Source organism: Corapipo altera, unplaced genomic scaffold (assembly GCF_003945725.1).
Source record: "Corapipo altera isolate COAL_440 unplaced genomic scaffold, ASM394572v1 46, whole genome shotgun sequence".
Classification (NCBI taxonomy): Eukaryota; Metazoa; Chordata; class Aves; order Passeriformes; family Pipridae; genus Corapipo; species Corapipo altera.
This window is the reverse complement of record NW_020884883.1, coordinates 4480216-4493694: the sequence shown is the minus strand read 5'-3', so window position 1 is coordinate 4493694 and position 13479 is coordinate 4480216. Positions and strand designations below refer to the sequence as shown.

Sequence of the window (13479 nt, the reverse complement as noted above, 5' to 3'; positions counted from 1 at the left end):
TGATAAGGAAAATGGTTAGTCACTTCACATTTTATTAATTGAGAAAAAAGAGCACACTTATTTGCAGTGTTTATCTCATTTCATAAAGGTCCTCAGCACAGCAGCAGTCCAAACTATTTAAGTGTAGCTGGCTGTGTTCATCTATTTTGTTTCCCTTCAGCAAATAAATGGAAGACTCTGAGTGAGCTATTTTTTGTATTTAATACATTAGTCGTTTTACCAAAATCATTACCAAATGACACACCGTGATCTGGAAGTCAATTTGAAGTTACATTGCTCTCCTATTCAGTTAGAAAATCATGGAGTTTCAGATGAAGAGTTGGCAGAGGCGATCAGTATCACATGCAAAACCATTCTAATAGAAAAGAACTGAAATTTCTCTTCTCAAAGTGAGTTACAGGATGATAAAAATTAAAGAATAAAATAAAGCTTAAGAATGATCACTATTGTGTTTATACCAAATTGGAAGACACTATAGGAGGATTTAAAAGAATAAACCCCATTCTATCTCAGTTTAACGCTCTGGTCATGCATTCCCCTAAAGTATCCATCAGAATGGTTTTACTCTCAGAACAGGAGTCTCCAACTCCCCTTCTCTGATCCTCTTTCCTTTCTGCCTTTCAATGCTTGGGATAGAGTCTTTGGAACCAGAACTATCATAGACACTAAAGATGTAGCCTTCTACTGGTCCCGCCGAGAGCTAAGCATTTGTATTTTTCCTTTTTTAAAAACTTCACTTGTTGATGAAGTAGGCAATGCCTTTTTTAAAGTAAAACTGTTCAATTTAGCAGCTGAAATAAAGGCATCAAAGAAAAAATATTTTAAAGCAATTCAGGAAATTTTAAGTGCCTGTTTAGTTCCATCTAACCAACTAAACTTAACATACTATCAAAATTAAATTAAGAGTTTTTAAATTACATGAACACACAGAAAATAATTTACTCTGCTCTCACTTCACTTTTTAGTACATTACTTTTAGATAATTCAGGGAAGCTGGATTCTCAGACAAATGAAAACCTACTACATTGTGCCTTTGCATTGTAACTGTCATACTATTCCATGGTGTCTTAAACAGCAATTCCTTTTATTTCTGGTCTTTTTTTTTCACCACCAATTTCTCCAGGGAGCTGGCCTGGACGTCTAGGGTATTTAGACATCTAGGAAAATATCTCTACAGGATTTTCTTCATTGTTTTGTAGTTAGAATGCTCCAGGTAAACAACCTGTACTCACTGGCCTAGAGACCATCTCCTTTGTATGTTTTATCTTCCCCTCTAGAATTTCACACTGCGTTTAATAAACCACTTATAAGGTACAGATGAATATAACTGCCACTGCCAATCCCTGTAGCATTTGTCACAGTGCCAAGTACAAAATAATAAGGTGTGAAGAGAGCACTTCATCTCATTTCTCTGGGTTCCAGATAACCCTGTTTAAAGTGCTATACTGCAAACTGCTCTGATATTACAGAAAGGATGTATATAAATCCTGAGGATGATATCACATCACATATAACAGATGTTTCACAGTAGAAGTGATAAAGATAGATCTAACAGAAGCAAGCTAGCACCAGACTGAAAATGGTATAATGCTATTAGGCAGAAAGAGCTTGCGGTTAAGATGGCTAAAGTACTGTCTGTATGATACAACCTAGGTCTAGTGCCTCTGTATTACTGTTTTTCAGAACAGACATGCTGTATGACAGCTTGGTAAAACTGGCATAACACTAATTCCTTACCTCTCATTCCTGTCCTTTCCTTTCCATTGTGTGCTATTTGAAGCAGCATTTCCACTCATAAATACAGATGCATTGTCTAATATGGCATGGATTTGAGCGTGGTTAGGAAGGTACATACAACTGCAACACAAACTTGCAAGATGCAATATTAAGGCTGAGTCAGATCTCCCCTACCAGGGTGACATAAAAAAGGGATTTAAATATCATTAGTCTTACTGGGCAATACTGTTAGAGGAAACGTCAGTTCTGCTCTTACTTTACCATAAAAATGAAAAAGAGATACACATTTATAACCACTTCTTAAGATGTGATCACGGCTCAGTTACACTCACAGCTTAGTTTGAGAGTCAACGATCTCAAAAGCCAGTCATTCCTGCTCAAAGTACTTAGAACTTTGCTCTTGTATTTCACAATAAGAATCTGGCAATTTTTCATTTCGTTTACTACAAAGGGAGATTATGACTTTTACAGTGCACTAGGTAGATTGTTCTGCTTTATTCCACTTCTAGGTCATAGTGTCTGGTGCATACACAGGTCTTCATGTGACTTTATGTCAAGCTTCAGAAAAATTAAGTGCTGTATAAAAGCAAGTTAGAACCTTAGTAGTCCCTTTTACTTTCTGTTTTTTCACTTATATTTCAAACTTATAAACAGGTTTTTGTGTGTTACCTTGACAACTAAATCTAAATTACTCTGTTACAAGTCTACACCACTCCAGCCACTTATTTGTTTTTATAATGCATAGAATTCAGTGTGCAATTCCCAAAGTACTGTAATAATTATTATTAAAAATTGTTATTGCACATTCATTCTAGTACTTAAAAGGCAATAATTTACTAAAACATGCTAATACAATCACAGGAAATCATCTGACCATAGCCACCTTCTCACAATGTAAGTGCTTTGCAGAAAGGACTTTGGCTACAGAGCACCTGGTAGACAGGCATTGCAAAATGCTGAACCTCGAGGACAGATTTGTGCTCTTTATTAAGACAACAGTACTAGGTAATTAGAGGTAATAATTATCTGGATAATTACAAACAAATAAACATGAAACTTTCTGTATCTATGACCAATTTTTGACATCAAGCACTAAAGTACAGGTATCAGCCCAGAAAAGCATATTTCCATTTATTATTTATTTATTTATTTATTGTGTATAATGTATTTATGTTATCGTATCTAAATTTTTTTTTTCAGACACTGAACATTCCTATTAAAAAAGTTGATCTCAAGAATTCAACTTTACACTATTTTCTGAATTCCATGTACATTTCCAGATCTCTAGCTGGATTAAATTCAATGGTACGATGCTATAATTCAACAAAGTATGACAAAAGTTCAGATGAATTCATGTAAACTATGAATAAATCTTACTGTGCTCATTCTTACAACCTTCTCAGCTGCCTCAGAGTAAGAATCTAGCATTCCAGGGCCCCATGTTGGTGACTTTTTAAGTACGGAATTTTACAGTATAAGCACTTAAAAATCAATCAAACAAACATGCAAACAACCAACAGAATTAGGGTAGACTTACACTAGCATTTCAAAGCTCAAAATGGGACGAGAACTTACATAGTTTACACCGTGTTTTTACTATTCATTTGCTTACCGTGTTACTTGAGTTTCCATTTAAATGTAAGCCACTGTCAAAGAGAGGTGATGAAGCTCCACTGCTATGATCACTGGATGGTCCAGGGGAACCTGGAAATCAGATCACAACAAATAAATACTTATGTTAAAACCACATGTAGATATCAGACAATATCTATTCCAACTGTAAAACACAAGAAGATTTCTCAATATGATTCACCACACCAAGACAGAAATACTACTTGCATTTTAGAAAGACAGTCAATAGAAAGTCTGTATGCTACGTTCAATGTCTAGAAAGAAAAAAGGTAGCTAGATGTCATCTTATAAAGGCTGTACTCATGAGAACTATTTATATGTTTAACTGTCTGCAGGATTAAGCCTTTTTTTCACTGACAATGGGATATGCAAAATCAAATAAGAAAGTCAGTTACACAAAACCCATTAATTTAAGAAGTAAATTTCCTACCAAGTTTTGAAAGTCTCCACTTGAGTATAGCCATGGACTGTATTTATAAACAGAGCTAACAGGAAACTTTCAGGTAAATACTAACTGGACACATAACTTTACTAACACATATATCTTTTCCTTAAAATGCCAATTACTTTCAAGAAAGATGCTCCTTCTCAAAGTCAGAAATTGAAAGCAAACAATCATCCTGAATTGCTGATACTATGTCAATATGCTAAGACTACAGAGTTATACTCTTCAAAATATCTCTCCTTTTAGCAGTTATGCATCATGATCCTACTTTAGTAGTTAAAAGTGACTCCAGAAAAGCTTAATGCTTTTGCAACATATAATAATGGAAACAGCACAAAGTCACATCATTGTGTAATTTCTGCTTAAATGTAAAATGTTAACAAATAGCACCAATAATATACAATTACTGTCAGACAGCACTTGGTCTTATCAATAACACACATAAAATCAATTGCATAGCATTATATTCATAATCACCGAAAACTCATTTTTCCATCTAAAGAATTCACCTGAAATTGTCTGTAAATCATTTCACATTATAGGCCTGTCAAGTCTAACACCACAGAAGTCAAAAAGGTATTCTTAGTCATATATTTTTGTATGTATCTATCCTATATATCTGGAAGATTTAGCAAAATGGAACTAAATTCAACAAAAGCACATTTTCTCCATTACAAATCTCTGTCAGTTCAGTGCTGAGGTCTAAGAATTCAGTTTATCTCTGAGGTCTCTGAATTTCAGCATGTTTTTGTTTGGAGTCCTTTCTGTACAGTGTTAGAGGATGTAAGCAGAAGGAGTCATTATGCTTTGCTCTTATGCGTCTAAGGCAAGCACCGACCTTGGTAGCTACAACATTTTGTAGGTCCTTATACTTACATTAGACCACAAAAACAGAGCTCATACTCATAGATGACCACAGTGACTTGACAGAAGAAAATGCCTAAATTTTTTAAGAAAAATACTGAAAAAAAGTTGGCACTAAATTCTTTACTGAAGAGTCTGCCTGCTGGGCAATCCCACTGTCTCCAGCAGTAGACAACTATCACAGGTCCGTGAGTCAATCAGACTCTGAAAGCGGAACTATTCCACCTATTCAGCAATTTGAGCATATCCAAAGACATGAATTTAGGTATTTAAAAATCCCTAAATCCAGGGCTTACCATAACATAAAATACTACAGCAGAATAAATAAATAATTATTTTTAAGTAGAGAAAACTGATATCCATCACATGAGAAAGCTAAGAATAAAAGGTTCAGGAAGATATTTCCCTCCTCCCACAATGTCCCAGCAGACTTGCTTTTCAATTCAGCAACCTTCTTTCATTTTCTGAGTCACAACAAACTACACAGCCTCTCTCAGACTATGCCACGTCTACTACTTGATTGAAAACAAGTTCACAAATCTTTTAGTCTGCTCCCTGCCTTTTCTGCCTCACTTACTCATGGACTACTCCTTAATGACCTCATTCAACATTTTAAAAACTTCCATGCATATGCTCAACTACTTTCCTGGAAGGTGCACTGCTCTTATCTCTCCAAGGAACTCTGTCTTCTTGCATGGCAGCCCTAGAGTACAATCAGGTAGTCTTTCCTCCCTGTTCTTACAACAAAACACAGTATGGACATACACTCTCTGCTACTGCAGTTCTTGCCTAAGTAGCTGAGACTCCCAGTCAAGTGGAAGGTACCAGTTCAAACTCTGGAACATTAGTTTGAGACAGGCTATCAGAGTGTTTATGTAAAATAAAACATCTGCTACAGATAACTCCTCACTCCATGGCCACAATAGAGTATCCTGTTGGGTACTGATGTCAGAAAAAAAAGGTATTTGGTATGCTGTGAGATTTCCAGCAATCATTACTGCCTAGATGTTCTCTTATCCCACCCAAATCATAGACAGTCAGCCTAAGAAAAATCAAACTTACTCTAGGACGGGTATTATCTGATGGATTTGCTTATTCTCAGTTGTGGTTTGTTCTTTTGAGAGAGCTGGGTTGGGAAGTATCCCGTGGGAGAGGAAAAGACCTTTGCCTGCCTGATCTTTACCTTTGCCTGAGCAATAGCTGAGTATGCTCAGAGAAAAAAAAGCAAACCCACACATCATATCCTGTAAAGTGAGAAAGGGTCAGAGAGACAGAGAGATGGCAAGGATATGGGAGTCTGCAGTTCACAACACTGAGACACTCTGGCGGGTAGCACGAAAAAAAAAGCAGAACTACATGGTGAGGGAAAGAAACTTTGTAAGGATCACAGGGGATTTTGAAGAACCAGCAGTAACTCAGGAAATCACTAAGTTAGCTGACACTAAACCTGAAACAAGAACACATTTACTGCGGAATAAGTAGGAGCTGTTTATAAATCCTTTTATAATCCTTTAGAAAGAATCATTACGATTTTTCACTCTACTACTTATTTTAATAAAGCCTGGATTTTATTTTTAACTTCAAAAGCCTTAGGCTTTCTAGACCTAGAAAGATCTCTATGAAAGTTCTGGTAAACTCAGAGTCCCCTCAACAAGGGGGTGTTTATTTCAGTCCGTGAATTACACTAAATCTCTAAATAACAAACAACACTCAAAACACACTACAGTAGATCAATGTACAGCAAGCAGTCAGCAAGACTTTACTATTTGAAACAATTTGTCTTGTGGTTAACATTACTGAATAATACTGGACACGTCTCGTATATAAATAAAAACTCATTTATTGAACTTGCTAATCATGTCATAGGTAACCTCCAAAAGACAAAATTAAAATCAAATGAAACTCTCCTGATGATTTTTTAATCACACTGCAAGCTTTGCAAATTCAGAATATTCTGATAATTTAGTATAACTATCAAATAGAAAAATTTCGAAAACAATCTGTTTTACCATAAAATGTCCTGAAGACTTTTCCCAGCAGTAGTGAATCTTCTGTTACTCTTTTCCTTCTCTTGTGGGTAACTTAAAAACAATGATTTGTGTTTTACTAAAGCTAGTATATTGATTATTTGTAATGGATGCTTTCTATGGAATGGGTCTTTGTGCTGGGTATTATAGTGAATGCTTTTCTTGGTTGTACTTTACTCCTGTAAAACCTTTTGCCAAAATGTCTTATTTTTCTCACTAAATTAAAAGAATTTATCTTAGACAAAAATCTGTAGTTTTTCTCTGGACGTGAAGTCAAGGTTATAACAAACCAAAAGCTTTTAAAAAGTCTTAAAAAAAAAAAGTAACCGCTCCGGACAGCTTATGGCTAAAAATCCAGAGAGTGACACCCATGACGTACGAAGAGGGCACCAATATTCCTGGACCTGCAAGAAGGGTGGCAGCCAGCTCACACAGAGTGTGTACTGGGTCTGAGTGGCAAGGTTTTGGGGGTTGGAGTGCTTCCAGGGGTGGGACATAGTCGGGGCTGCCCTGTGCCAGACACAGACGGTTCCAGCCAGGTCCCACAGATCCACTCGAGGGCACAGCTGAGTCCTGCAGATTAGCTGGTAGCACTTCTGGGAAACTGTTTAAGAAAGGGCAAAATGCAGAAGAGCTGTGACAGGAGTGAGAAAAGAGTGAGAAAAAAATTCAAATGAACCTCAAAGTCAGTGAAGAAGGTGATGGACTGTTGTTTGTCTTGTTTCTCACTGCCTGAATCTATTTTAATAGGCAATACGTTTACCTAAGTTTCCTCATGTTGACTCTGCTTTGGCCATGATGGTAATTGATAAGTGATCTTAATGTATCTATCTTGACCTAAGAGCTTTGTCATTGTTTCTCCCCATGTTCTGTTTGAGGACAGGGAGTGAAACAGAGTCTGAGTAGGAGTTTGGCTCTTAGCCAAGGTTAACCAAGTGATACAGTTCGTGATGTCAATTTACAAGATGAGATACAAGTGCTAGTAGGACTATCATAACCACAAATTAATATGTCCAACAACACAGAAACTACTAGTAAGATGCTGCTAACTTGGCAAAATCATGTTTAACCTTGGACACAGTTATCCAAGGCATTATAGACATTAGTCTTATGACCTAGTAGGAAAAGTAGGAAAACAAAAGAAACACTGACTACACAAAGATCTCAAAATGAGAAATAAGATTTCTTCAAATTTATATTCCACTTTCAAATGCAAATGATAAGCAGTGAGAACTGAAATAAAGGTCTTAGCATGAAAGGTATAGTTCAGCTTAGTAGAGGCCTGTCAAGTTGGCTTTTTACTGGTGTAAGAACCCAGATGAAACAATCAGTGCTCTTGTAATGGAAAGAGCTAGACTATGACACCTATGATTCTGTTGAAAACAGGAAAAAAACAAGTACCTAGTTGAGCCCAACTTAAATAAATCCAAAGAACAAGACACATTTCAAATCTTTTTGCTTATTTCGGAAAGAGAATAATCTGTTAAAATAAACTGGTGCAAAATTATTTGGTCTGATTAAGTCAGCTGACATGAACACTTTTCTACCTGCAACATTGATCACAACTGTGCAACTTGAATATTTTATCTGCCAAAGAAGAACCCAAAATTTCCTTTGGCTGCATTTGTTCATACACAATTTGGTAGTGTTACTGTTAAACTACTCAGTTGTCACATCATAATTCTGCTCTCTGACAAAACCAATCAAAATAGTAAAGTAATTTATGAAATATACATAATTAATGTTATCCATTTGTTTGGTGTCCTGAAAGTACCTTTCAAGGTCAATGTATGATTCAAATGTTAGTAAACACTATTTTATTGTATTCAGGCAAAGCTTCTGTTGAAAAACTTTCAGATATCACCCATGACTGTACTGCATTTTAATGAATTTTTTTCAGTTTTACTTTGAATAAATTACACATAAACAGTAAGGTAGTATGCATTAGATTATTATATGTTAAACAGTAAAGTAGACAGACAATTTTCTGCTTCTTCCTGTAAAACACTCAAGGATTGAATTCCTATTTCTGTCACTGTCAGTTTATTATGAGAATACTGCAAAGAGGAAAACAAATTACTCCTATCCGTTAATTTCCTCTTACCTAATGGGAGCTTTAAAAATGATGGAGCTTCCCTGAGGTACTGAACAGTGATGGTAACTTCATCGCCAGCATTTCGCAGTAGGTGTACCTGTCAGTGTGACAAATAACAGCTACTTTAAACCAAAGAACCATCACTCATGGAAAGAACATTACTTATAATGAAATCAACATTCCTGTTGATCTATAATAAACTCAGTATACACATTTCTGAGTAAGAATGTAGAATAGCTTTTGGCTCAAGCCACATCAACGATAGAAAAGAGTAGGCAAGACCAACCTGGAACAACCTGAATAAATAATTTGCTGGACAAACTGATTTTATATACCAGCTGAACACAACTTCCACAAAGTGATTTTATAAAACTGCCATAGGGTAGTAGGGAAATATGTGTTTATGTCGATATAACACATAAACTGTGTGTGTATACAGACAGACACATAAAGATACATTGATATATCTTAAGTATTTGGTTTGATTGATTCGGGTAATACATTAAGTACACTTTGGTTTTTCAAATATAGTCTTGGTTTTTGTGTCTTGTTGTCTGTGACCATTTGCTAACCAAAAGGGAACACACACGTGCACACACAACCCCACATTCCCATATGTTTTAAATCATCAGAATTTACTTTGAAGCATGACATTCTACTACGTAAGGTGCCTTTTTAAATGCAGAACTACAAATAACTTCTCTAAGGGAGCTCAGTTCCTAGTACAGGGCACAGGTATTCCTCCAGTTTCACATCCATGACTTCCAGGAAACAGGTATTGAATTTGGTTTGTACGTGGCCTGCACTCATGCTCTGCAGCCTGGATCCAGGTTGTCAGAAATGGATGCTAAATCTTGTGGCCTCTAATATGAGCACAACCAGAGTATGCATGTATTAGGTAGAAAAGAAACCAACTGGAGCAAACTAACTTCCATAGATTCATTTAATGGTTCAATGTATTTCAAGGAAGCTGGTGGTTGTGTTGTTTCAGACCACTATTCTAGCAAAACGTCAACATCGTGAGATGCAGGATTACCTCAAACATTATAACTTTTCCATTTGTGTACCTAAAATAATGCTTATCCCAGAGACTGACGTATTCACCTACATAAAAACATTCAGTTTATGTCTGATGGAGATGAAAACCCTGAACAGGTAAAGTGAGCATTCATACGGACTTAGAAGCATTTTTCTTTTTTTCTCTTTTTTTTTTTTTTTTTTTTTTCCAGAGGCTCAATATGCATTTAAATGATTTACTACAAAAACAGCTAGTGCTACATACTCACCCCCAGAATTCTGAGTGTTGTACTCAAGATTTTCTGGACAATTGATTAAAAGAGAACCTGAAGTTCATTGTGGGAGAAAGCATTGCGGAAAAAAAAATTATGATCACTGATTTCTGACTAAATCATCTCAAGATATTACAATAGGAGTAACCAGGAACAAAAGCACAGCAAAATTAGAATGTTTCTTTAAGGCCATACAAAGGTGTGACAGGGCTACAAAGCAAACCAATATGTCTTGTTCTAAGGTGTAAGAAAACTATGTCTCCTGAAATCCTCTGCCCCTTGTTTCCTGCAGAATTTTAGACATCATTTATTACTTAGGACTGAAGATGATTTCTAGCTCTGCTAGTCCTACCCTGTTACTGTTAAAAAGACAGTTTTTCCCTTTATCGTCAGACTATTATACATATACATATGTCTAATTTATATATATATATAAGTAGATATATTTATATACATACATGCAAATCTTTTACTCAAGGTTCAACTACAACACAATTTTTAAATACTTCTTACATTCTGCAGTACTTAGATCTTTTTTTTACTTTTAGTGTCTGATTTAAAGATTATGGACTTTTACTTTAATCATGAATGTTATTATTTTTAAGAGAGGTAAAGCTCAATAGTCTAAATTTAATTAAAATACATTAAACTAGAAATCCCAGACTGAGAGAAGTCACTGAGAGGAGCGCTGAAGAGAAGGACTTGGGTTTTATCATGGATGAAAAGCTGAACATGAGCCAACAGTGTGTGCTCACAGCACAGAAAACCATCTGTGTCCTGGGCTGTGTTGAAAGAAATGTGGCCAGCAGGTTAAGGGAGATGATTATAGACCTGTTTGAACAGGACCAGAAAAGGCCATGAAGATGACTGGAGGGCTGTAGCACCTCTTTGATGAAGACAGGCACAGAGAATTGAAGTTAGTGAGATTGGTTAGTCTCACTAGTTAGTGAGACCAGTTAGTGGTACTTCCAGTACCTACGGGAAGCTTATAAAAATGAGGGAGAACAACTTTTTACGTGGGCAGTTAGTGATAGGACAAGGGGAAACAGTTTGAAACTAAAAAGGAAGAGATTTAGATTAGATATTAGGAAGAAACTCTATACTGTGAGGGTGATGAAGCACTGGAAGAGGTTGCCCAGAGAAGTTGTGGATGCCTCATCCCTGCAAGGGTTCAAGGCCAGGATGGATGGAACTCTGAACATCCTGATCTAGTGGAAGGTGTCCCTGCCCATAGCAGGGGGGATAGAACTAGATGACCTTTAAGGTCCCTTCAAACTTAAGTCATTCTATGATTCTATGTTCAAAAAATGAAACAGGCTGTTACAATAGTCATATTGGACCAGACATGAAAACACAGTTCAAACATAAATACAAGAAATTCTATGTATTTCATCTATAAGTGTATCTCTATATAAACTGATCTAAGAGGGAAAATATCCATGATAAAAATCGAAGAAACTTTTAGCATAAAATTGTATATGTTTAAATTACACTGCAGTCACTTTTCTGTCTCCAGTTGCTGAACTGGTCTTCCTAAACTTCATTAATATCTGCAACAGGCCTTGAAATGAACTGATGCTCTCCTTGTAGCCCAGCCACACCACCTCATGACTTGTGCTAAACTAAATTCCAACAAAGCCTTCACTACGACATCAAATGCTTTTAAATGTGACCAAAATGTTTATAAAAGACAGTAAACCAATTTTTTTTTTGCACTGTACTGACAGAATCACTGAATTTTGGAGCCTATGATCAACAAAGACTAATTGGAAATATTTTCTATGAGTAAATGTAAAAATTAGACAAATAATGAATTATTCTATTTTAAAAAGTAAATAATTAAGAAATTACATATAAGAACTTCAAACAGCTTATGTGCTTTACTTCATAATTTTCCGTATAATCAGGTAGTGAGGTTTATGTAATCAAAAAAATAACAAGTTGTTTAAATCCCTGACCCCTACACAAAGGTTTCTTTAGTCCAAGAAGTGGAAAGACATTTGGCCTGTTCCTTGAAAAAAAATCCAAGTTTAGGTCAAATAGTATGGCTGAAAAAAATTCAACAAGTCAATATGCTGCAGGCAGTCAATGCTGCTGCACTGGCAGCATATGGAGTTAACAAATGCCCTGATGTGAAATCAGGAGGGTGACAATCGTGTACAGGGTTTGGGTATCCCTGTATGGACAGTGGGGGCTGCAGGGGGGCTCTGTGAGGAGGCGCCGGGGTTGTGCCGTGCCAGACACAGCAGGTTCCAGTAGCTCTGACACACCCGCTGCAGGGCATGGCTCAGGGAGAAGCTGAGGAGGTGGGAATGAAGAAGTGAAGTTGAGCTTAGGAAAAGTGGTGGGAGAAAGATCATGGCTGAATTTTTTCATCTGTTTCTCAATATCCAAATCTATTTTAACTGGCAACAGAATTAATTAATTTTCCCTAAGTCAAGTCTATTTTGCCCATGATGATAATCAGCAAATGCTCTTCCTGTCTATGTTGACCAAAGAGATTTTTCATCCTACTTTCTCCCCCTCTTCCACAGAGGAGGAGGAGCGAGCAAGCAGCTGGGTGGGCATTTGGCCATTGGCCTGGGCTGACCCACCACCATGGGTTCATGACACTTTTACAAAATGAAAGTTAAAATTATAAAGGAATAAGTGCAGCAATGTTATCCACATAGTTTAGGTTCAGTGCATCCAGCCAGGATGTAATAATGCCAGAAAGGTTATATGGTAGGAAGAGAAAAGGAGACCCAACATATTCCCTTCCAAATTAAAAATATCAGAAAGTCAGTATCACGGAACGGAGAAGTCAGAGTTGGCAGGAAATACAAGATCCTGTTATAAAATGCTACCTCGTGATACCACTTTACTTTTTATTGCATAGTAAACATATTAGAAATGCTGACTATAATCAGTTCAGCAATATCAGTGTTTTATAAAATTAAATAGATAATTTCAAGACCAACAAATATAGTCACAGTACTGCCCTGATAAATGTAATAGGAAGAAACATAAACCAAACAAAATTGATACTGACAACTCACTTTCTTACAACTGTATTTTTTGATAAGTCAAAGAAGTGAAGTATTTTAATTTTGACTTTGGAATAACAAGAAAGAATTTTAACTTCTTAATAGATATAAACATTTTGAAGAAAAATTTAAAACACAGAAGAACAACTGTGTTTCCTCTTAATTAAGCAAAGAATGTTTGCACACAAACATTTATATTTGTCAAGAGGTGAAGGAGATAGCCAGACAGACACACTGCCTAACATACTTCTGGAAAATCTTAGTCAAATATTACAAAGATAAATTAAATCCAAAAACTGTATGGAACAAAACAAGACAGTAGACTAGAAACTGTTGCAGAGTATGAGATTTGACTTTTTATTTC

At 36.1% G+C, this 13479-nt stretch overlaps 1 protein-coding gene across 1 annotated transcript in view; it reads right to left on the bottom strand.

Moving 5' to 3' along the window:
• Nucleotides 1-13479, bottom strand: part of SNTG2 (syntrophin gamma 2) — a 152992-nt gene that overhangs the window by 69190 nt on the left and 70323 nt on the right. The window contains exons 7-8 of the mRNA XM_027641128.1: nt 8810-8897; nt 3350-3441 (exon numbers count right to left, since the gene is read on the bottom strand). Of these exons, the coding sequence (XP_027496929.1) occupies nt 3350-3441; nt 8810-8897 (180 nt within the window). The remainder of the gene's footprint in view (nt 1-3349; nt 3442-8809; nt 8898-13479) is intronic.